Here is a 25,884-nt window from a genome sequence, read left to right on the forward strand (position 1 = left end):
TTAATGGCTAAATGCTAAAAGAAAAGGTATGGTTTTTTAATAGCTAATTTTTCCTCACTGGACTTGTAATGTAATTGTATGTATTGATCTACATGTTCACCTTTTTAAACATATTTATGCTGTAATTTTTTTTATCTTTTTAATGTGTACAGTGCCTAAGAGCATATTATGGATCCGGGTGCTATATAAGCGTTAATTATTATTATTATTATTATTATTAACAATAAGAAACTGTCCCCTTTTCTTGAATTAAAATCCCTCAATGAAATCATAAAAACTAAACCAATGTCCTTATAACTGTGAACATACAAATACACCACCAATCCTTACCACCCATATTTACCCCGGCCCCGCCCTAAGTAAATTTACATGTGCATGGTCTACTGGTACACTGTATACATTTGTATGTATATAATTACAAACAATTACACACAAATTACATGTTCTTAAATTGAAATCACTCAATAAAATAAAAAGGCAAGAAATGTCCTTACACATGTGTGTATACAGACACACTACCAATCCTTACCACCCCTCCGTACCCCAGCCTTGCCCTGTGTAAATGTACATGTGCATGTTGTGCATATTTTCTGCAGTGAAAATCCCGAAATGAAATCCTAAAAAAAAAATGTCCCTACTTTCAGACACACGAATCCTTCCCAATTCCTAAATAAAATCATGAAATAACTACATACAATAAAATGAACCTCATTGGCAGCTCACCAAAAGGATATTTTCATATGAAATTATGGATTTTGTTTGTGCCAGGGAAAAAAATTAATTTTACAACTAGAGGTTCGCGTTTGTTGTTACAAACGCAGAGTGGTCGGGTAGACAACCATTTCATTAGACATTGTCCAGTTAAGTTATGAATATGTTTATGTCGGAAAAAAAGGACCAAGAACTTCAACATTTCCAGTACCAATTATTTTGTACAAAAAGAATGCGTCTTTTAAGGTGTGATAAATTTCAGTAAACAGTTGGGTACACGTACAAGTTATTTCCGGTTTGATGGCGTCATCAGTCAAACAGGGAAGGGAGGACACTTGTTTATCATTAAGTAAAAATAACGCATGGAAATTAAGTGTATGTAATAATAACAGCTAACTTCCAGTTTGATGATGTCACAGTATTTGGAAGCAAAAGGTCAATATTAAGTGTAACAGATGTAATTTTTGGGGGGCAAAAAACATTGTCATGAGACAGGGATCAAATGATGGATTTAAATTAAAAATAATAATAATGGTTATTGTTGAATTCTCCCTACAGTAACTTCCGGTCTGATGACGTCATAATTATGAAACCTTGCAAATTCATTTGCGGTTGCTCACGGGATATATAGGGGCAATATATATCATAAAAATTTGATTGAGGGTTTTAACATTTTAAAAGATTAAATTGTTTTCTATGTGCCACTGGAGGGCGCCCTTTCGTGGATGACGTCAAAATAATGTTTTTGTGATTGGCATTCCTCACTTAACACTTCCATAATGTATTTGTCTGTAGTAAAATGCTTCCGTTTTAGAGTTAGATTCAGTTTCTATTGCACTTCCGGTAACACCGGAAGTAAAGGTCAAGCAGTTTTGTGCCCGGGAATAAGAAATGTTGCTCACGGCACCGTCTACAACCTCACGAAAAAAATGAACACGATGCTCTATTTAGTTCAAGAGATATAGGTCAAAGTATTTTGTCAAATCGTGCAATCAAATCGCTTGTAATTTGATACCTGATGACGTCATGATGACGTAACAGCAGTTATAACATCTTCATAACATGGTACAAGTTCATACAAGGTTTTATGATCATACCGTAAACCGTTTGGAAGAAGTTGTGCTTTGTTTTGATTTCAGGCTAATGTCTTCATTTTGAATTCACCTAACTTTGACCTTCCGGTAGACCCGGAAGTAAAGGTCAAGTGAGTTCACGTACATGACAAAAAATGTTTATCAATTTATGGTCTATCTGTTTACAAGATTGGAGCATAATTGATCATTTTGTTGAAGAGTTATAGATGAAAGACGATCGTCATTTTTTCAATGAAAATCGCTTGTAATTTGACACCCGATGACGTCATTATGACGCCAGTGTAATATGCACCACTCCGAGTAAGGGTCAATATGTGTTTAAAGTTACAAGTTCATATCATATACCGTTTAGGAGAAAACCTGCGGAAACGTGCTATGCAGAAAAAAAAGAAAGAAAGAAAGAAAGAAAGAAAGAAAGATTAATCGCAACAAATCCAAAGAGTGGTCGGGTTGTGCCCGACCACTCAAATATCCCGTTTGGCAATTCATAGATGTATATTATATAATATTGCATATACTTCCAATGGAATTCAGTGTTTAGTAAATCCCTATTACTTTTAACTACTGGTATCATTATGATGGTATACCAAACACAAAAACCTCAACTGAGCTTTGCAGAGTATACATGTATATTGAAAGTACATGTGTATCTAGTATTTTGCCCTTGTGTTCTTGGGACCTACTGGTATTACAATGTTTATACCCAAAACAAAAGATACCATAAACATTAATGAAAATAGTCTTTCCACATTTTTGTAACAGAATTACTCTTCATCTATAGTCACTTTGGACCTACTTGGTGTTTTTGTTTCCCACAAATATGCCAAACATAAATGCAGTGTTGTTTTTTTTAGGCAGAAAGTCTGGATTGTTCTTGAAAACAATCCACAGCACACAGAGGCAGACATGACAGCTGAGGTGCAGGAACAGGCACCTGATGATAATAGTCAAGATAATGCTGAGGATGTTGTGGCCCTGAAGGATGAGTCATTGTGGTACTTTGTTTTAATTTAATTTAACAAATGAAATGATTCCTCATCTGATGCATCTGGAACTGGGTGACAATGACTGATGATTCCATCCTCAGACCATGTCACATCATCTTCAACCTGTCTGTCCGATTCTGAAGGGTGCTGCTTCAATTTGTCTTCATTTTCTGCAGGCAGCACTTCACTAACAAGATTTTGAACTGCCATGGCTCTTGGTAAAAACAATGCAATCGCTCCATATTTCAGGGAATTGGTTTGGGTGTTGTCATCTTCATTTCCTTGATGCTTGTCTCGTGGTTTTCATCCAAGGCTTTGTGGTGTTTCTCTTTGCCATGGATGTTTGCCACAAATCTTCCCTTTTGAAGATGTGTCAGGAGTGATGAATCTAGCATGTCTGACAGATGCCTTGGAATAAGTCTCATAGGTGCTGCGGTCAAATGAATGGAAGAGTGGTGCCATGATTTTCAGAGCTGCTATTCGCAGTGTCCAATAAGCAGTATGGATGCCAACAAAGAATGAGATGTATATCAGACCATCACGATGTGCAAGATCATTCCACGTTTTGTAAGTCCCACTGGCGTTGCACATGGCCATGCGGAACTTCATTTTTGGGAATTTCTGTGAATCTGCCCCTCCCCATGCATTCTAATTTGTACTTAGATTGCAATTGGGGATCCACGAATGGGTGACAACCTCGCATGATGTCAATTTCCAAACATGTGTGAAATGCGTTCTAATTTGTACTTAATTCACAAATGGTTGACAACCTTCTGGCATGCTGTCAATTTGCAGAAAACAAAAGAAGATCCTTTCCAAAGATGTGTCTTGTGACACATTTTTGGAAATTTCTGTGAATCAGGCCCCCCCCCCCCCCCGCATTCTTATTTGTACTTGGTTTGCAATAGGGCTCTCTCAATGATGTCCAAATCTGTAGGAGAGCTGAAACTGTTGAAAATGTTCCAAACAAGTGCGCTTGTTGCTTGAAATGTGTTCAAATTTCGACGCGACCAATGCGCGTTATGCAATTGGATGCTCAAAATACCGATGCACGCGGCTGGTCTGTAGGAAATAACTTCATTTGAGAAAGACCTGTTGGGGAATCCACAAATGGGTGACAACCTTCTTGCATGATGCTAATTTCCAAACGTTTGTCAAGTGACACATTTTGGGAAATTTCTGTGAATCCGCCCCTCCCCTATGCATTCTAATTTGTACTTGGTTTGCAATTTGGGGATCCACGAATGGTTGACAACCTTCTGGCATGCTGTCAATTTGAAGGAAGCAAAAGATCATTTCCAAAGATGTGTCATGTGACACATTTTTGGATATTTATGTAAATCCCCCCATGTGTTCTTATTTGAACTTGGTTTGCAATTGGGGGATTCACGAATGGGTGGCAACCTTCTCGCATGCTATCAATTTCCAAACATGTGTCAAGTGACACATTTTTGAAAATGAATTGGCTCCTCCCCCATGCTTCTAATTTGTACTTGGTTTGCAATTTGGGATCCAAGAATGGGTCAAAACCTCGCATGCTGTTAATTTAGATTAACAGCATGATAGATGTGTCAAGTGGTACATTTTTTAAAAACTTCTGTGAATTCTCTTCCCCCCCCAAAAAAAACAAAACAAATTTGTTCCAATTTGTTCTTGGTTTTCAATTAGAGAATCCACAAATGGGTGAAACCAGCTGAATGAGAATCATGTCCCAATGCTGATTTGGGGAATGTGTCATGAGAGGGCACAATTCAAAATATGACCCGGCAACTTTGGCATTTGAGATTCAGAATATTGTGGTTATGTTTGTTCAGTTTTCTTGAAATACATGTATAGAGCATTCATAGAGCCAAAACTTCATCAGGTTAGTTATTAACCCCTTAAGCACGGGTTATAATGGGGACATTCCTCCACACATAGAGCAAGTGGCCCGCATGACTGCACAGCCTTTGTGTGGTAGCGGGACTGCACAAAAGCAGCAGCAGCTGTGGAACTACCCACTAGCCGTGTGCCATGGCATACCACAGCTGGCAACTGCATTTCAATGAGGACTAGCGGCCGCTGCCATGATCGCTTCCCGGGCCCATGGGGTTAAGCATCCTTGTTTAGATTTTGAGCACTAGTTTGCTGGTTGAAATGAAATAAAAAAATGCACAAATTACAAATGATCAATAATCTACTCTACCTTTAAAGTGGTGCCATGATTTTCAGAGCTGCTATTCGCAGTGTCCAATTCGCAGTATGGATGCCAACGAAGAACAAGCTGTTTATATCGGACCATCACGATGTGCAAAATCATCCCACATATTGTATGTCCCACTGGCATTGCCGATGGCCTCAGTGGCGGAACTTCTTTTGGGGAATTTCTATGAATCTGCCCCTCCCCCTTACATTCTAATTTGTACTTGGATTGCAATTGGGGGGTCCATGAATGGGTGACAACCTTGCGTGATGTCAATTTCGAAACATGTGTCAAGTGACACATTTTTGGAAATTTCTAAGAATCCAACCCCCTACCCTCCCCAATGCGTTCTTATTTGTACTTAGTTTGTAACTGGGGAATCCACGAATGGTTGACAACCTTCTGGCATGCTGTCAATTTGAAGAAAACAAAAGATCCTTTCCAAAGATGTGTCATGTGACACACTTTTTGAAATTTCTCCCCCATGTGCTCTCATTTGCACTTGGTTTGCAATTAAGGGATTCACGAATGGGTAACAACCTTCTCACATGCTATAAATTTCCAAAAACATGTCAAGTGACACATTGTTGGAAATGTCTGTGAATCCTGCCCTCCCTTATGCATTCTAATTTGTGCTTGGTTGGCAATTTGGGGGATTCAGGGACTAGTGACAACCTTGCATGATGTCAATTTCCAAACATGTGTCAAGTGACACATTTTTGGAAATTTCTGTGAGTCTGCACCCCTCCCAATGTGTTCTAATTTGTACTTAATTCACAAATAGTTGACAACCTTCTGGCATGCTGTCAATTTGAAGAAAACAAAAGATCCTTTCCAAAGATGTGTCATGTGACACATTTTTGGAAATTTCTGTGAATCGGGTCCCCCTCCCATGCATTCTTATTTGTACTTGGTTTGCAATAGGGCTTGCTCAATGACATCTGAATCTGTAGGAGAGCTGCAACTGCGTATTTTACGCAATATATCACGCATTGCGCAGTGTTGAAAATGTTCCAAACACATGCACTTGTTGCTTGAAATTTGTTCGAATTTCGACGCGGCTGATGCGCATTGTGCAATTGGTGCTCCAAATGCCGAAGCACGCGGCTGGTCTGTCTTTTTTAGCAAGACCTATTGGGGAATCCACAAATGGGTGACAACCTTCACGCATGCTGCCAATTTCTAAACGTTTGTCAAGTGACACATTTTTGGAAATTTCTGTGAATCCGCCCCTTCCCCATGTATTCAATTTGTTTATTTTATTTATGTCATATTTAATGAGGCTAAACTCCAATCAGTGCACAGCACTGCTTTGCATGGGGGCCCTCAGTACAGAATTATTATATAACAATTATAAAGATAAACGTACATCTAATATATCAATTAAGAATTATGAAATTATAGCACCAAAAATAAAACAAGTAAGAAATTAAAACAAAGCAAAATACATTAAAATCAACAATGGGAAATTAAATCCAATTCAAAATACATCAAAATTAACACCAAATTTGCCATAAAAGGAGCTTATTGTATATTACAGATTATTTGAATTTAAAATGTGCTGCTTGACATGCTTTTTAAAACTCATGATAGTTGGCAAGCTTTTAATGGCAGGTGGAAGTTCATTCCATGACCTGGCCCCAGAGAACTTGAAGGAACGTTTGCCAGTTTCGGTTCTTACAGCGGAGTGAGAGATGTTGTTACCAGTATTGGATATGGTATTGTATGAGTGAGTGTTCATTTGAAATTGTATTCCACTCGACAAATACTCTGGAGCCAGGCCATGAACGCGCTTGTACGTCAGGATGTTTTTAAAGTACTCGGCCCGCTGACGTACCTGCATCCAATTTAATTCAATACATAAATGGGTGAAACCGGCTGAATGAGAATCATGTCCCAAATGCTGATTTGGGCAATGTGTCATGAGAGGGCGCAATTTAAAATATGACTGGGCAACTTTGGAATTTGAGATTCAGAATATTGTGGTTATGTTTGTTCAGTTTTCTTGAAATATAGAGCATTCATAGAGCCAAAACTTCATCAGGTTAATTATTAAGCATCCTTGTTTAGATTTTGAGCACTAGTTTGCTGGTTGAAATGAAATAAAAAATGCACAAATTGCAAATGGTCAATGATCTACTCTACCTTTAATGTGGTGCCATGATTTTCAGAGCTGCTATTTGCAGTGTCCAATTAGCAGTACGGATGCCAAGGAAGAAGATGTATATATCACGATGTGCAAAATCATCCCACATTTGTAAGTCCCACTGGCATTACCCATGGCCTCAGTGGCGGAACTTCTTTTGGGGAATTTCTGCGAATCCGCCCCTCCCCCATGCATTCTAATTTGTACTTGGATTGCAATTGGGGGATCCACAAATGGGTGACAACCTTGCGTGATGTCAATTTCGAAACATGTCTCAAGTGACACATTTTTGGAAATTTCTATGAATCCAACCCCCTACCCTCCCCAATGCGTTCTTATTTGTACTTGGTTTGCAACTGGGGAATCCACGAATGGTTGACAACCTTCTGGCATGCTGTCAATTTGAAGAAAACAAAAGATTATTTCCCAAAAATGTGTCATGTGACACATTTTTAAAAAAATCTGTAAAACCCCCATGTGCTCTAACTTTTATTTGGTTTGCAATTAAGGGATTCACGAATGGGTAACAACCTTCTCACATGCTATAAATTTCCAAACGTGTCAAGTGACACATTTGTGGAAATTTCTGTGAATCTGCATGGTGTGCAAAATCAATATGGATGTCAAATTAGTAGACTGTTTTTTCCCCATCGGGGTTAGAACCCACAGACCATGGCACACAAGTCGAACACCGTAAAATTTGAACCACAGCACCCGTTAGTGATGCCAATATCAGAAAAAAGGGATTACAGGCTGTAAGCAATTGGCTTCAGATTTTGAGTAAGGCCGTGTCTGGATTATTGTCTAGAACTATTGCCTAGGTCCTCGCCCATTATGACTACATGGGATTATGCTGACAACAGACAGAGCATTAGCTCTCAAAGCCCATTTCAGACACGGCCTGACATAACCTTGGATAGTCAAGGTACCAGACTAACATTTGTTTGTTTTTGTTCTCTGTTTTCCAGCTGGATAATTGCACCCAGTCTGCCTGTATAACCAAAGACATCTGTCTACAGATGTATGAGCATGATGCTCGTATCAGCCCAGCTCGCTCACTGCGTGCCCTCTTCGGTAGTGGCTACTACAAGGCATCTGACAGGTAATATGCCCCCTCCCCCCCCTCCAAAATAAATAAATGTCCCCCCTTCCCCCCCCCCCCCCAAAATGATTTTTCAATCATCACCAATTTTTGAAAACTATGATGGATTCGAATGTTGCATTCATGAATTATGGCGCACTTCAATGAAGTACCGTGGAATGAACTTGAAACTGAAATTAACACAAACAATGTTAAATTAATAAATGAAAGTAAATTTCCATTGAATATGTTAAATTGCCAATAGCCATTCAAGGCATGCATATGTCAGAAAGCGAATTGTCTTTGACAAGTGAAAATCATTTAATGTTATTTGGACTCAACATTTATTTTGTAAATTACACTGTAATTGTTATGTTTTTGGTTGCAGTCGTGTGACCGGGGTATATGAATTATCGCTGCGTCATTTGGTAGAAGCTCTGAGCCCAGGTATGATAAAGTTACAGAATTATTAACTTTACAGTTTTTGTTTTAATTTCTGCATTCATGTACTTCAGAGAAGTATTTGAATTGAACTGAAATATCCATTTCAAACTTGGGGAAATTGGCGTGTGTAACAGTCTGGCCTGTGATAATATGAGACTCAATATCTATAGAAGTGGGGACGTTGGTGGTGTTTTCTATCTTGAATTGAAAACAAATTGCTGATGGTGATACCTAAAGGTTTTGAAATGAAATGCTCATACGGGTACTTAGCTCCGGAAATGCGCATAGTGCTTCATTTATGCCAGCCTTAAAGGTACAGTAGAGCATTTGCAGCTTTCCAAAAAGTAACTGACCAAATTATTCTTAAAAAGCTAACTCAGTATGAAGTTAATAATGGCAATACTCTTCCTGTGAATTTATTCTTTCTGGCATGCTGTCATTTTGAAGAAAACAATGAAAGAAGGCCATTTCCAAAGATGTGTCAACTGACCCATTTTTGGAAATTTTCATTCGTAGTTGGTTTGTAATTTGGCGAATCCGTGAATGGGTGTGTGCAAGTGTTGAAATGATGCCCACACACGCAAATCCTACTTTTCGTCTGTTCAGTGTGTGACATCCCGTAGCTGCTATCGGCTGAATGAGAATGTGTCCCGGATGCCGATTTCGGGCACAATTCAAGACATGTCTCTGCACTTTTTGAATTGCAATTGAGACCCTAGAAAATTCTTTACTTGGAATATACAGAATTCATTGAGCTATAAGTTCATCAGGTTAGTTGCTTAGCACCCATCTTTAGATTTTGAGCACTGTTGTTGCTTCAAATGAACCTTTAACTGGTACATTTTGGCCATAGGTAGTTTGAAGTCTGAAACTTGACGATGACATCTCAAACTGTTTTCAAAAGCTCCGCTATCTTAAGGTGGAATTTTTTATGTTCCTGAGTGTTCCTGTGAAATTCAAATTGCCACAATGACAATCAAATCCCACTGAAGGCACTGTATTGATGAGTGTTGCCATATTATGGGACATGGCCCTGAATTCAGCCCATACGCTTTGGTTTGCTTGTTCAAGCCAGCTGGTAGATTAGACATGTGCCTATGTATGACATGGATGTGACATTGTTATATTCATTTCAATTTTCGTTTCTACGTTCGCTTTGAAGTGATTTTTCTGGTCTGCATTTTGTGAAATGCAGACTCCAGAATTTGTGAAAAATCCAGAATTTGTGAAATTTCTTGTCTCAATCAATAGTGTATGCCTTTGGTAAAATGCTTTTCTTCAATTCCTATAACTTTGTTCTCTAATTCATCTATAGATCTGTATTTTCATTTTGTTCTGTTTGTCCCCTCTTTATTCTGTTTGTTGGTCAACTTATGTATTCGTACAGTGTATTTTTCTAGTTATTCTACACTATAATGATATTGTAGCAACTTGTAGTAAATAACGGACACACCATAGGCATAGCAAGCTCATTTTTATTTGGGGGGGGGGGTAGACGTGAAAAAGGGCATTCGATATATCTTTGCTGAGAGGTAGACAGGTTTTTTTACAGATCAAAAGGGAACGGGGACATAATTTTCGTACTGTTCAAAGTGGGCGCACATAGATATTCACTATCATGAAATAATAGGTGACGCTCTTCATGGCAGAACATTGTCACAACATGATTATTTATATTGGTTTTACACTGTTTTTTTTTTTACACTTACGTGAAATTATTTGAGCAAAGCAAAGAGGGCCATTCGGTTGTGATGTCCTTGTACGAATATACTGGCCACCATTTTGAGGTTGATAGCATCCATTTCCTCCTTGTTCATGTCTGCGATCATCAAATTGTTTAGACGTGCTTGCTTCATCGTTGATCGCAGGTACGTTTTTATCCGTCTGAGAGTGCTGAAGGACCTCCCTGAGGTATTGCAAGTTGACAAACTAGTTTGTCAACTTTCAATACCGAGGGGAGCTACACCTGTGCGGCAGTACCTCGAGCAACCTCGTCCCCAGGGTGGCGAACAGTATGCGCCCATCTCTACCTGCTCTCTCACCTTAGTATTGGATCATCTGCCTTGTGCAAAATTTTCAACACGTATGCAAATAAGGAATAGTCTGGTGCCTTGGATATGCGTTACATTAGCGTTTGTTTTTGTATGCGGTGTCTGGGGTAAAATTGAGTCAATTCGTCGCAGCGCGAGCACGGCGTGAGTTACAAAAACACGATTTTTGTAATTAAACTGTTACGATCTCATCGAGACAACATACAGTATCACATTTCGTAATAATAAGAACAAACTGGAAAGGAAATGAGTATTTTCGAGAAGGTGTGGACGAATGATCACGAAAACATGTACTGCACATTGTGAATAACAACACCAAGTACATGATAAAAATCCATTACTAGCCAATTGCAGTACCGAATCAGGATACAGGAAGAAAGTTTGTTATGCAGGGCTTACTATTGGAAACGAGGTTGGAAATAAAGTAAGTACTGGGGACGAGGTTGTACCTCGAGTGCTTTGTAAAGCGCATGCGTAGTAGACTGTCACAGGGTAATTAACCCGTGGGACGTACAGTCTACTACGCATGCGTATACCCTGTGCGAGAATCCGCGCCCGCGCGTTTGGTATACAGCAAGAATAACATCTGGCACGTGATGGCGAATTGACTAGTGAGAGTTCGGCTCTCGATCATGAATATGTATGAGGTATAGTAATAAAAACTTTCACACGGTTGAGTTGCTTGAATGGACCAATAAAATGCCACGGGTGCCTGATGAATATTTATGAGGTATAGTAATATTATTCACGTCGACTGTGCATATTATTTGTCGACTGGTTGCCAAGCCCTGTGCGTGGGAAGCCATGAATTGTAATAACTATAACACCTTAGCCAAGGACGACTTGAAGCAGAACATCGAAGTTACAAATAAAGTTGGAGTAGAATTGGAAAAAAATGAAAATGCTTCCTCAATCAACGACAGCTTGATTGGCTTAATACATTCAGGGTAATAGACGACACTTTCACGGGTTAAAATGGCACTTGGTCCAGGGTTTCCGTGTCAAAATGACCCGGAAATTGATCAAGAGAAGTGTCGTTTTTTTACCATTAAAAGTAGGCTATCAGGACAAATAGAAAACGGATGCTTTGTCAAACTGAAAAGGGATTTGCAGAGTTGGCATACCATAAGCTTCATGCTGCTCACTACTTTAAAATGTTCCTTGATATGAAAACATGAAGTACCTCGGGTTATACTATGTGACATAAATTTGTGGTATTTATACAATTTTTTTTATTATTATTAATTAATTAAAAATCCTCATTAAACTTCATGTCACTGTGGTTTGCCAGTTTTCCATTGACACCTATGTATCCCTGTAGTTATAAATGACAGGACACCTAAAAACGCCACCTTATGCCTCTTTTCTGTATAGTTCGGTATGATGATGGCGACGGGAATATTTTAATCGGCATAAATTGTATTTTATCTTCTCAACTGTGTTAGCCTACAAATCCTACGATCGTTGTATTTGAAAATTATTATTTTTTAAAGTAGCATGTTTCATCATTATCGGTAGTATGGGTTTCAAATTGTCTTTGAAGTGATCAAGTCTTTCGTTAAAGGAGACATGCAGTGGAAATTCAGCTCATCTTCTTTTCATGCTCATTACTATGTGTTGCAACAATACATGCAAGATCTGAATACTTGTTTTCATTGGAAAAAAAGTGACAAAAAAGTGGTATTTTTTCAATTATTGAGCAAATCCTTCCATCAATTTATGTAAGAGGGCGCTATTTTGCTTTTGTCACACAAGGTGCTCCTAGTCAAAAGTGCATATGAACAGTACAAAAATTATCCTTCAAAATTACCCACAAAATAAAGTTTTGAAGAAATATTTGCCACTTCTATTGTCCAAACAAGCTGTTTAACATGTTAAACAAGTAAGAAGTGGAACTTACTCCCAAAAACTGAAGAGAAGTTATATGTACATGTATATAAATGTGTACACAAAGCTACAGAGACACTACTGGTTTGCCTTGAATGACATCACGTTTTGGCTCATGAATATGGAAATATTCATTAGCATTAAACTCAAATGTTGAAACTTCTCCCTTGTACTGCAACAAAAAAGGAAATTCATAGTTACATGACAAGAAAGTTTTTTAAATGTTTTTAAGTCATAAAAATCCTACTGCATGTTTCCTTTAAGCAAAGCTTAGTATGGTGATAATGGTATTAGGGATATGAATCTATTTATCTTCTTAACCGTGTTGGCCTAAGAATCCGACCATCATTTTAGTTTGAGGAATTTCTCTATAAGTTGTAACAGTATTTCGTCTGATTTCCTAGCGATGTTGTTGGTTTTAAAATAAAAATGTGTTTTCCAAATTGCAATTCAACAAAATGTATGTTCAAAGCTGTGAATAATGTACATGTGTTTTAATTCATTTCCGTTAAAAGAGTGTATAATGTACTCGAATTGCAATGTTTATCAGCATGCATGGATGTTCTCTCGTTTTTTTTTTCTTGCCCATGTTGGTACTCACTCAATGACCCTAAACTTTTCCTCGATTTGACCTTTCACCGTTGACATTGAGATACGCATGTTGCTCATGACAATTCTAACCTCCCTGATTTACCTACGAGTGAAAATAAGGTATCAAACGCGGACTGTGACCGTATCACAGATGCCTTCAAAGAGAACATTTCGACTGCATGTATCTCAGACTGTCTGACACTCAAAGTGCCATACTCGCAGCATCAGCAAACTTACCTTTGTGTAAACAGAAGAAATACATTAGCATGAGGAGGGAGAATATACTGAAAAATTGCCTGGGTTAATTTTACCCAAGAAAGGTTGAAAACTGGAACTAGGTACCCAAACGGAAGACGAATAGTGCCACTCAATAATATATAATATATTTTTTTGGTACGTGTGAAAATATTGTACAGCGGCCACCCACTTATTATGTGGCGGCCGCCACTTATTATGTGGCGGCCGCCACTTATTATCTGGCAGCCACTTATTATGTGGTGGCCGCCACTTATTATGTGGTGGCGCCGCCGCTTATCAACTGAGTTGTGATGCTACTTGGCTGACTTTGTAGTTGTCCGGGGTTCAAACCCCAACATGTATGCACAAAGATTGGTATACATTTGGAATCAGATGCTCCTAATGCATAACTTGCAACTTTGTTGATCTGTTACTTATTAGGCTGTGTCTGAAACGGGCTTCTAGAGCTATGGCTACGGCTATCGTCACATTGTTCCCATGTAATTGTCATGGGTGAAGACCTAGACAATATAGCTCTAGCCAGATTAATTTTTTTAATCTGTTCATTTGTGCATCAGGTCTTGACCCACAAGACGTACGGTGACTGGTGCTGCCATAACGGATCCTTATCACTATCTGATGCAACAGCACTTCACCTCAGAGATCTTCAAGATTGAGATCCAAAACCTCCCAAGACATTTTGGATTTGCGGTGAGTTTGCTCCCTAAATATTCAATCATCATCATCATAGGTGTTGTCACTTGCAGTCGTTTTACGTCCATTGTGATTCGTGGCGCCGAAGCCACGCATTGAGCTCTTTCCAGTTGAAGAGCATGCGCCTAACGTGCATTTCGTCCAGTCCGCCTAGGTCCTGGCCGAGGGCTATCCACTGGTTCTGGGTGTATTTATGCACAGCCTTGGTGAACAGCCACTGTTTCTGCTCGCTTGAGTTGGGCATGCGAGTAATGTGCGCCATGTACTTGACGTGCTGTTTTAGACAAAACTCGCTCGCTCGGGATGTCCGGCAGATTTTCAGTATCTCGCTGGCGTTATACTTGTACACGTAGGTGTCCTCACCGTCCATGTTCTTCTTCTTGCTGAACCTGCCTTTGACTAGCTTCCTGCAGAAATTCATCCACAGGCTGTCAAGCTTGTCTCGTTCGGAGGCTCGGAGTCGTTCGGTTTGCACTGCATAGACTAGTCTGCTGCGCACCATCGCCTCCAGCATCCGGACCCGTGTTGTCATCTTCACCTCCTTGTCCGTCAGGACGTCCTTTATTTCCGCCCACTTTGCCCATGCAGAGCTGATCTGCTGGGTGATGTGTTGCAGCTTGTTTGGGTCGTCGGCTAGCACGTGCCCGAGGTACTTGAAGGTCCGGACATTGCCCAGGTCCTCCCCTCTGACTGTGATCAAGCTCTTGCTGTTGCGCGTCTCCTCAGGCGTGTTCCAGGACATGCTGACCGTCTTGTCCCCTGCCACGGTGAGCCCATAGTTCTTGAACGTCAGGTAAATGACATTCATCATGCCCTGCAACTCCTCGCGTGTTTGTCCCAGCATAAGTATGTCATCAGTGTAGGTGAACACGATGGTCACAGCCTCGCCCCTCGCAGCATGTTCCGCCTGCTGCATCCTGTTTGTACACTTGTTGGTGATGTCATATCAGTGTTGCACTCCTGCCCCGGGTACTTGCACTCGATCTGGTGTAGTGCAAGAGCTCGATCGCATAGTTGAATAGCACACACGACTCCACGGCTCCTTGTGGATCGGCACGGGGCTGGGCGCGCCGTCAAGGTTGGCCTCCGATTGCTCATAGGTCGCCTCGATGATGCCCACGATCTTTTCCGCCTCCTTGCCTAGCCTCACACGCAGCATCTTCCACAGGGTGGGGTGGTGTAGGTGGTCGTACGCCGCCCGCAAGTCCACGAAGCATCCCCTGATCAGGCTAGCTACCTTGCTGGTCGACTGGCGGGCTATAAAGATGCCATCGGCCGTGACGCGCGCACGGTGGAAGCCCCTCGATAATGATAATCAACCCTCGATAATGATAATCAGGCGCGGATCCAGGATTTTTTTAGATGGAATTGTAGGCGCGCTGAAGCGCTTTAGGGGGCTGGTCATGAATGATGCAACGGATTCTTACTGATGATTACTGGCATTTATTGAATCACCGTGAAAACTGAAAGAAGATAGATACAGATATAGAGTTCAATGAGCACCAATCAATTAGAGAATTACAATGAAATCAATTGACTATATAAGCAACCACTCGTATGAAATGAATAAATGTGAGCGCATATACTCTCTTAACCAGTACGACGTGTCTGCGCTCTAACAAAATACTGAGATAGGCATTAATATAAAGTAGCTAATATAAAGTAATTGAAATAGCAAATATCATACCGTTTACGCCTTCAGACCAGCGTACATGTATATGAGGCTGTGGTAAATCGGCAGGATACTCTGTGGCCTAAGCTGAATGAGAATACAAATAACAAAACTCTTAAATGTCCTAGATCTATAAATATTATAATAGCAAAGGACTAAGAAATAATAAGAAATAACGCAAGGTATATGGCTCATTTGTATAACATAACAGAAAGGAGCATTTTCTTACCTAAAGCAGTCGATTAGATGAAAAAATAAGTAGCTAGCGATTATGTAACACTCTGTAGGATCATGAAGTGAAAGTGAAAGTGAAAATAACGTACACGAACGCGCATCATATGGAATGTTCAGTGTGCGCATCGTAAAACAACCTGCGCGCATATTTGGAGGCAAGCCCGCGCGCGCATGCTTAAAGGTAAGCCCGCGCGCACTCAACCTGTCACTTACACTCCCACCAATTACTCATGTGATTTATAATTCAGAATACTCATACACTAATAGTGATAATAAATCATTAGTAATTAAATGCTATTTAACAACTGCAGTAACAATTAGCAACCAAAGGCTACAAACAACGAACTGTGATAAAACAAGTCAGGTGCTCTCTAAAGTCAGGTGCTCTCTAAGAGGAGTACCAGCTTCTGCACTGGGCGCTCCAGAAAGGCTAGCTTGTTTTCGCGCTTGCCTTGCTGACTCAGCTTCTTTGTTCCAACTTGGATCTGGACTTTCCTCACTAGGCCATCCTTGGCAGCGGTAGTCTTAACTACGACACCCAAAGGCCACTTGTTCCGAGCCACGTCTGGTTCCAATAAGAGGACGATGTCTCCAACCTTGATGTTTCTTCTAGGTTTGGTCCAACACTGCCTCCGATTAAGGTTCTGGAGATACTCTTTGCGCCATCTACTCCAAAACTGCTCCGTGAGGTATTGTACTCTTCTCCATCTCTTCCTGAGGTACATATCCTGCGGTACAAATTTACCTGGAGGTGGCAGTGGCACGCTAGACTTCATGGTGAGGATGTGGTTTGGCGTCAGGGGTTCCAAACTCATTGGATCATTGATTGTCTCGACTGATAGGGGACGGCTGTTTACAATGGCCATGGCTTCATAGAACAGAGTGCGGAGCGATGAATCATCCAGCCTCCCAGGACAAAGCGCAACTACTCCACTAAGGACACTTCTTATGGTCCTTATCTGACGTTCCCACACTCCTCCAACGTGGCTGGCACAGGGAACATTCATTAGAAAGCAGCAGTCCTGCTCTGCCAAGTAGGATGTAATTCTTTCAACATTTAGCTCCTTCAGAATGAGTTCATTCTTGGCGCCAACAAAGTTGTTGCCTTGGTCCGACCTGATTTGGCGAACTTTTCCTCGGACGGCAATGAAGCATCGCAGCCCGTTGATAAATGCGTCACTGGAGAGATCATCTATCATCTCAACATGAACTGCCCTGGAACTTAAGCAAGTGAACAACAGCCCGTACCTCTTGAACTCCTTTCGACCTTGCTTGGTGATGAAGGGACCAAAACAATCCATGCCACAATATGAGAATGGTGGTGATGACTCGACACGATCTTCAGGAAGGCAAGCCCGCGCGCGCATGCTTAAAGGTAAGCCTGCGCGCACTCAACCTGTCACTTACAGGAATGTTTTTGCATTTTCTTGTCATTTGGACATTGTAGATCAATATTCCGACGGGTGCCACCTTGGCACCCTTGAGCATTTCTTTTTTAAAGGGAAAATGCAACATTTGCAAACATAAAACGAAACGATTAAATTATCACGAAAACCCTTACTGAATTGTTAGGGACTGAGAGTCTAAAGCATCCTGCAAAATCGTTGCTCCTGGTGTGTTGACGTTTTCAAGAAAAGTTTTATTTTTCCAACACTGGTCGGCCGACCAGCATTGGAGAAAACTGGCTTTTTTCAAAACTGTTTTTAATTTTTCATTTTTAGTTATTCTGACTTTTCTTTGCAATTGATTACACACCTGTGAAGGGCTACAAGCCTGCTTGGCCCTGCTAGACTGATTCTCTGACCTTACAATTCCCATTGCTCTGTTTCATCTTAAGTGGGGTCAGGGAACCAGACGGCAAGTATATGATAGGTTTTCTTGGTTTTTCCAGCATCTACAAGCCCAAAACGTGAAACAAGTCCGTTCAACAATATTTTCTATAACATACCAGTCCTCCAAATCCATTTATTTCTAAAAATTGAAGCAAAAGCAAATGTTGTACATTCCCTTTAAACAATAAAATATAAAATAAGTTTTGCATTAATCTCTACAAGAGTTCATCCAAACTTGGAGGTGCCCATCATGTTTGGGGGTAAACAAATATTAATACTGTTTTTCAATAATTTATTTATGTTATGCATAATATGCAAATCAGAATCCGCCATTATCGATCAAACTTATATCCCTATCTCCTCATGAATTTGCTTAATACTATCAAATGAGGTGTCAATGAAGCTTCATATATAGATACTGAAAAAGTAACACATTTTGCGCAAAAATACGCAGATTAGCTCAAATCATTATTTTAAATACAGTGTTTTCTACATATCTTGACCTATCTATTGTAAGGAGACACAAAATTTGCCTACGGGTGCACACCGGTAAATAGGCCCTAAATCCATCCGCCGAGCTCATGAATAAAAGTTATACCCTCAAAATATTCTATATTAGAGAGTTCTGAGCGCCGTAAAATTGGGGAATTGAAGAGATATGGTAATGAACCTCTGGCCTGGACTTGGGGCTTCCAATTTTGAGGCTCGAAAGTGGTGCTATTTTGCCATGTTGTGGAGGGATCATTTTTCAAGATGGCTACTTGTCCGCTTTGGGGAAAATAGGGGTCGTCTTCATTGGGTGAGAATATCTCGAAAAGTCAATGGTCAACTCACCAAAAATGAAAAGAAAACAAAAGATGACATATGTTGATCATCATTTTTCTGTGCAGCTTGAATACCTGTGAGAGTTCTGAGTATTTTTAAAAGAATTTTGAAGTATGGGCATTTAGCACTAGTCTATGGAAACTTATTTGCAGGGTTGCATCCCTACACTGCAAAGCAGAGATTTTATTTTATTCACCACACAATTTAACCTATGTACGAATCTCGATCATGCCCTATTACATAAAATTAAAACAAAAGTAATTGTACAAAATGTAAAAACTTTACCCAGGGTGTACAGTTTGGCCCTGCTTAAAATACATGCATTGAAAGTGCACTTTTGGTTCAAAATGTACTTAAAGTGTTGTGCATCCTTGCGTCTGTCCTTTGCGCGTAGATTAATATGACATGGTTGTGATTGAAAGGTGGAGGTGCAGAACAAAAGGTAGTTCAATATTGTGCTTTGTATGAAAAAATTGATGTTCAGAAAACGTGGACATTTGGAGGAAGTTTTGTTTTTGGAAATATCTTTAACGGATTTGTTATGATTAGACATCCAACCCCAAAAAGACAACTATTATTTTCAAATATCGTAAATTACATGTCAAACATGTCAAAAGTTCACCATTTCCCCTTTAGATTAAATTTTGTTCGGGACATAATGATGTCTTATATCAAGAATGACTCTCCAAATTATATTTTAATTTGAGTTAGGGGAAAGACTGCCCTGCTGAATGCGTTAAAATGAAACTGACGGACATTTATTAAGTTTTGCCAAAGTCCAATTATCTTCGATCTTCATTTGTTTAATAAAGAAACTGAGAAAAAGACGTGCTTTTATGGGACCCCTTATAGCGGACTTTCGGCAGCGGTGCACTTTTTGGGACGGTTGGCCTGGAAAGAAAACCCCACTAATCTATTAGAAACCCATACCATTGACTATAAATGACGATTAAGCGCAGTTTAATCGTGTTTATGGACGCGCGGACACCTCGAGTTTACGATTACGTCACACGCTAAATGCGCGAATAACTGGTGGTCATTGGTGGAAAGTTCTTTGGCGTACATGTAGATAGCACGCAATAGTTTGGCGGCGCGTCATTCTCGATTCCACCTCTGACCGGGGAAGAGGCATTTTTGTTTGCCCATAAAACTGAACCCACCACCACCCCATCAGCCACCTTTGCCTTTTCACCCTCTTCTTTGCTCTATTGGGGTCAGAAGCTCCGCTTTCTTGTACTTTTAATAAGTGCAAGCAGCCAGAAAATAAGTGGCGGCCGCTGTACAAAAAATATTTTCACATGTACCAAAAAAATATATTCATACCTATTGAATGGCACTTCCGTGCTCATGTACTTTTTCAAGTTACGGAATTTAACACAAATGCCATGTTTATGTTCGTCATGGAGCCGAGCCGCCAGAATTTTAGAGTGCTGAGTCGCAGTGTTCAGGACGCCCTCACGTGAATTTCCGCACAGCTTATCGTGATTAAAAAAGTCAACAACTTGACAACAAGTTTCCATCATAATTTTGTGGGAAATCAGGTTGCATTCTTAAGATGATATTCAATTAATTGAAGCATATATTCGGTACGTATATTCACATATGCGGCGCTATAGGATCTTTGGGCCTAGCCTGTGCACAATCATTTTTTCGATGGAACTTGCGCGAAATAAATGGCATACTGTGATCATTATGTGTGCAACGCCCTTTAGGCCATCAGCCTGGTCCTAGCGCTTGGCCACCGGTAACGAATCAAAAAGACAAAAGAAGTAGCGAATTTTGGCAATGTATACACCTCCAGAGTTGGAAAATATGTGATAGCATTGCAGCGGTGGCAGCTTTTAGGGCGCTATCACCCTGGTTTTGTTTTAAATGTCTATCAAAATGCTTGTTACCACTTTAGGGGCGGTATATTTTGCGCATGCGCACTTTAATCATTTATGCCCTGAATTGATACTGACCAAATCCACCGCTGTTTTCATGGCAACATTAGGTTTGTGCGCATGTCCGTGCTTTTGCTCGTACAACACGCCCTCTTGTGGCCGAATTGAATCCAGTCTCTTTTGGGGTAAAAACGTCTCACCGGAAGACGTCTTTTCAATCATTTTTTCATCTTACAAATAAGTTTTTGATATTGGAGATATAACAATAAATCCACAGAAAAAGGACCACATTTTTTTTTTATCAGATAGGACTGTGAAATTTTGCCAAGACACTTGATGAAAAAAACACCTCCGAAAAAAAACTAATTTGTTTGCCACGTTTTATCAGTGTCTCAATCGGAACGAAAATAACGTTCACGTTTACGTTTCTTTGGATTTTTCGTCGTCTGGCGTATCACTGTGTTTTTGTGCAATTGAATCGCGAAAACCACACTAGCTCCGTGTTCAGTAAACCAACCAAGGAAACAAATAATTATATACCTGCGTGTGTATCGTGAAAGTATTGTAAAAGGCGCTAAACAACCATGCATGCGGATGACGTTTGGGAGAAAAAAAATTCGCTGGCGGGCGGGCGGGGGGGGGGGGGGGAGGGGGGAAGGGGACCAAGCAAATCTTAGCCTCTGGAACAGCGGTGGATAGTCTGCTCACCCCATTTTTTGCAAACTTCAGGACTGCTGTTTTACATGTTTAAATTGGGCGGAAGAAATTGTGTACAGGTTGTCTGTCCCACAAAATAATATAACTTCGAATCGGGCATGTTTTTAAAAGGTGGGGCAGTATTCAAACTTGATGTCTAATATTGTTGCTGAGGACCGTTCCCCATGCTTTTTAGTTGGTTTCCTTATAAGATGTTTCGTTCAAAAGATAGTAGAGCATAACAGGACTTGAAAAACCACTGAAGCCATTTTTGTCCGAAATTATATCTCCTGTTCTTCCAAAAATCCTTTATTCAAATGATAAAGTGAACCATAATGACCCATCCTTTGTGTGTTTCACTCCGTTTCAAGGAAAGTGGCCCAAGACCAGGGGCGAAAATCCCGGGGGACGGGGGTATGTAACCCCCAACACTTTTTGACAAGGGTAATCGGCTATTAAATCGACCCCCCCTCCCCCTTTTCGCATGAGGACAAAATATCGGATTTCGAGCTATTGTCGAACACCCACAACCAAAAATACTGGGGAATGAAATTAAACTCCAGCAAATGTACCATCATACTGCTAAATTCAACCAAAACTTGTCATTCAAGACCAAATTTAATTTGGTCTTGTATGTTTAAGAATCATCCAAATCACTCGTGTACTTTTTCAAGTTACGGAACACAAAAGCCGTGTTCATGTTTGTAACGGAGCCAAGCCGCCGCCATTTTAGAGTGCTGAGTCGCGGTGTTCAGGACGCCCTCACGTGAATCTCCGCATAGCTTATCGTGATTAAAAAAGTCAACAACTTGACAACAAGTTTTCATCATAATTTTGTTTGAAATCAGGTTGCATTTTTAAGATGATATTCAGTTAATTGAAGCATATATTCGGTACGTATATTCACATATGCGGCGCTATAGGATCTTTGGGCCTAGCCTGTGCACAATCATTTTTTTCGACGGAACTTGCGCGAAATAAATGGCATACTGTGATAATATGTGTGCAACGCCCTTTATGCCATCATCCTGGTCCCATCGTTTGACCACCGGTATCAAACCAGGAAAACAAAAGAAGTAGCGATTTTTTGGCAATGTATACACCTCCAGAGTTGGAAAATGTGTGATAGCATTGCAGCGGTGGCAGCTTTCAGGGCTCTATCACTCTGGTTTTGTTTCAAATGTCTATCAAAATGCTTGTTACCACTTTAGGGGCGGTATATTTTGCGCATGCGCACTTTAATCATTTATGCCCTGATTTGATACTGACCAAATCCACCGCTGTTTTCATGGCAACATTAGGTTTGTGCGCATGTCCGTGCTTTTGCTCGTACAACACGCCCTCTTGTGGCCGAATTGAATCCAGTTTCTTTTGGGGTAAAAACATCTCACCGGAAGACGTCTTTTCAATCACTTTTTCATCTTACAAATTAGTTTTTGATATTGGAGATATAACAATTAAATCGACAGAAAAAGGACTAATTTTTTATCAGATAGGACTGTGAAATTTTGCCAAGACACTTGATGAAAAAACACCTCCGAAAAAAACTAATTTGTTTGCCACGTTTTATCAGTGTCTCAATCGGAACGAAAATAACGTTCACGTTTACGTTTCTTTGGATTTTTCGTCGTCTGGCGTATCACTGCGTTTTTGTGCAATTGAATCGCGAAAACCACACTAGCTCCGTGTTCAATAAACCAACCAAGGAAACAAATAATTATATACCTGCGTGCGTATCGTGAAAGTATTGTAAAAGGCGCTTAACAACCATGCATGCGGATGACGTTTGGGAGAAAAAATTCGCCGTCGGGGGAGGGGGACCATGCGAATGTTAGGCTCTGGAACAGAGGTTGATAGTCTGCTCACCCCATTTTTTTCCATGTCTTGATCCCCTTTCCCTAAATTTCCAGGACTGTTGTTTTACATGTTTAAATTGGGCGGCAGAAATTGTGTACAGGTTGTCTGTCCCACAAAAAAAATATAACTTCGAATCGGGCATGTTTTTAAAAGTGGGGGCAGTATTCAAACTTGATGTCTAATATTGTTGCTGAGGACCGTTCCCAATGCTTCTTAGTTGGTTTCATTATAAGATGTTTCGTTCAAAAGATAGTAGAGCAAAACAGGACTTGAAAAACCACTTAAGCCATTTTTGTCTGAAATTATATCTCCTGTTCTTCCAAAAATCCTTGATTCAAATGATAAACTGAACCATAATGACCCATTCTTCGTGTGTTTAACTCCGTTTCAAGGAAAGTGGCCCAAGACCAGGGGCGAAAATCCCGGGGGACGGGGGGTATGTAACCCCCAACACTTTTTGACAAGGGTAATGGGCTATTAAATTGACCCCCCCCCCCCTTTTCGCATGAGGACAAAATATCGGATTTCGAGGTATTGTCGAACACCCACAACCTAAAATGTATACATGTATACTGGGAAATGAAATTAAACTCCAGCAAATGTAACATCATGCTGCTAAATTCAACCAAAACTTGTCATTCAAGACCAAATTTAATTTGGTCTTGTATGTTTAAGAATCATCCAAATCACTCCTGTACTTTTTCAAGTTACGGAATTTTGAACACAAAAGCCGTGTTCATGTTTGCAACGGAGCCGAGCCGCCGCCATTTTAGAGTGCTGAGTCGCGGTGTTCAGGACGCCCTCACGTGAATCTCCGCATAGCTTATCGTGGTTAAAAAAAAGTCAACAACTTGACAAGTTTTCATCATAATTTTGTTTGAAATCAGGTTGCATTCTTAAGATGATTTTCAGTTAATTGAAGCATATAATCAGTTCGTATATTCACATATGCGGCGCTATAGGATCTTTGGGCCTAGCCTGTGCGCAATCATTTTTTCGACGGAACTTGCACGAAATAAATGGCATACAGTGATAATTATGTGTGCAACGCCCTTTAGGCCATCAGCCTGGTCCTAACGCTTGGCCACCGGTACCAGACCAGGAAAACAACAACAGATATAGCGAATTTGGCAATGTATACACCTCCAGAGTTGGAAAGTAATGTGATAGCATTGCAGCGGTGGCAGCTTTTAGGGCGCTATCACCCTGGTTTTGTTTTAAATGTCTATCAAAATGCTTGTTACCACTTTAGGGGCGGTATATTTTGCGCATGCGCACTTTAATCATTTATGCCCTGATTTGATACTGACCAAATCCACCGCTGTTTTCATGGCAACATTAGGTTTGTGCGCATGTCCGTGCTTTTGCTCGTACAACACGCCCTCTTGTGGCCGAATTGAATCCAGTTTCTTTTGGGGTAAAAACGTCTCACCGGAAGACGTCTTTTCAATCACTTTTTCATCTTACAAATAAGTTTTTGATATTGGAGATATAACAATAAATCGACAGAAAAAGGACGATTATTTTTTTTCATCAGATAGGACTGTGAAATTTTGCCAATTTTGATGTAATTTGGACCCTAAAAGCGCTCTATTTTGCAATGGAGTGTAGGCATCGTTTTTCAAAATGGCGATGGGCTTCAGGACTATTTTCAGGGGTGATCATCTTCAGATGGAAATTTCTCCAAAAAGTCACCAGTTGACCCCCCCAAAAATTGAAAAGAAAATGAAAGATGATGAAATAAGCTTTAATTTGATGTGTGTCTCGAACACCTTGGAGAGCTGTGAGTATTTTTCCCGAATTTTTGAAGTGGGAGCATTTACCATTGGGGTCTATGGAAGTTTATTTACTGGTCTGCTACCTAGAGACGTTCGCACGTTGCTATCAGTGCGCAGGTGTAAGGTACGTCACAAATCAACTACTAGTCGACTTCTGGTCCTTGCCCGAACTTGGCCTATGATGACCACAATTTGTGTAGCGCGCCCTCTTTTGACAAGCAATTGAAGTACAGTCGACACATTATTTGTAATTTTTGTGTAGAGGGAATTAGGAAGGATTTTCGACTTCTGCCTGGAGGATCTTCGGCGAGGATTTCAATCTTATTTACTGAAGTATTGCATTGTTAGCGATCTTCTGCACCATCTTGGCGAGTGGAAAGTATTATAAAACTACAACAAGCCTACAAATCATCTCTCGAATGGATTGACTCCAGGAACGCGTGCCGCAATCTGCACTTTTGAAAACGTCAACCGTCCACCGCGCCTTTTCACGGACGGGAATAACCAGTGCTCGACGTGAGATTGACGCTTCGTCTTGTCTTGATTTCACTTGGTCTTGTCTGAGCTGCAAAGACTTGGTGGTGCAGTTATGACTTTTGTGAGTTCATCTTGTGACAATTTGGGAGTTTTGTGCTGGAGCTCAGCAGTCTAGCTGCAAGCCAACATTCAACAACACCGTCGTGGTGACGTGAGTGACCATTGCTCTGTTACAGTGTTAGCGTATGTGTAGTTTCGGACCCCATTCCTATATTAAGATTACACTCACCCAAAACAGCTGACTAAGTAATTGACACTCAAAAGTGACATTCTGATATTTTTTCCCCATCTGAACAGCTGGTAAAGAAGACTTCTTCAATATTTGCAGTTTTAAGTTTGTGTGCATAGGGCAGGACTTTGATTTTCAGTAAAAACTGATTGTGCATGTCTTTGAAATGTCGGTATGAAATGGTGTGCGTAATAAATAGATTCTGACAATTGATTAA

General features: G+C 40.4%; 2 protein-coding genes and 1 long non-coding RNA gene across 3 annotated transcripts in view; 1 reads left to right on the forward strand and 2 right to left on the reverse strand.

Annotated features, from left to right (window-relative positions):
• LOC119733137 overlaps positions 1 to 14,027 on the forward strand; it is a 59,542-nt gene extending 45,515 nt beyond the window's left edge. The window contains exons 4-6 of the long non-coding RNA XR_005271669.1: positions 8,088 to 8,221; positions 8,589 to 8,647; positions 13,989 to 14,027. This is a non-coding gene — a long non-coding RNA (uncharacterized LOC119733137). The remainder of the gene's footprint in view (positions 1 to 8,087; positions 8,222 to 8,588; positions 8,648 to 13,988) is intronic.
• Positions 14,028 to 14,182: 155 nt separating this feature from the next.
• On the reverse strand, positions 14,183 to 14,932 carry LOC119732791. The gene has a single exon (XM_038206395.1). The coding sequence runs from the start codon at positions 14,930 to 14,932 to the stop codon at positions 14,183 to 14,185; it is 750 nt and encodes a 249-aa protein (XP_038062323.1).
• A 1,475-nt stretch (positions 14,933 to 16,407) lies between these two features.
• Positions 16,408 to 17,331, reverse strand: LOC119732792. The gene has a single exon (XM_038206396.1). The coding sequence runs from the start codon at positions 17,329 to 17,331 to the stop codon at positions 16,408 to 16,410; it is 924 nt and encodes a 307-aa protein (XP_038062324.1).
• Positions 17,332 to 25,884: the final 8,553 nt, after the last annotated feature.

The sequence above is a fragment of the Patiria miniata genome, unplaced genomic scaffold (assembly GCF_015706575.1).
Source record: "Patiria miniata isolate m_02_andy unplaced genomic scaffold, ASM1570657v1 HiC_scaffold_25, whole genome shotgun sequence".
In the NCBI taxonomy this organism is placed as follows: domain Eukaryota; kingdom Metazoa; phylum Echinodermata; class Asteroidea; order Valvatida; family Asterinidae; genus Patiria; species Patiria miniata.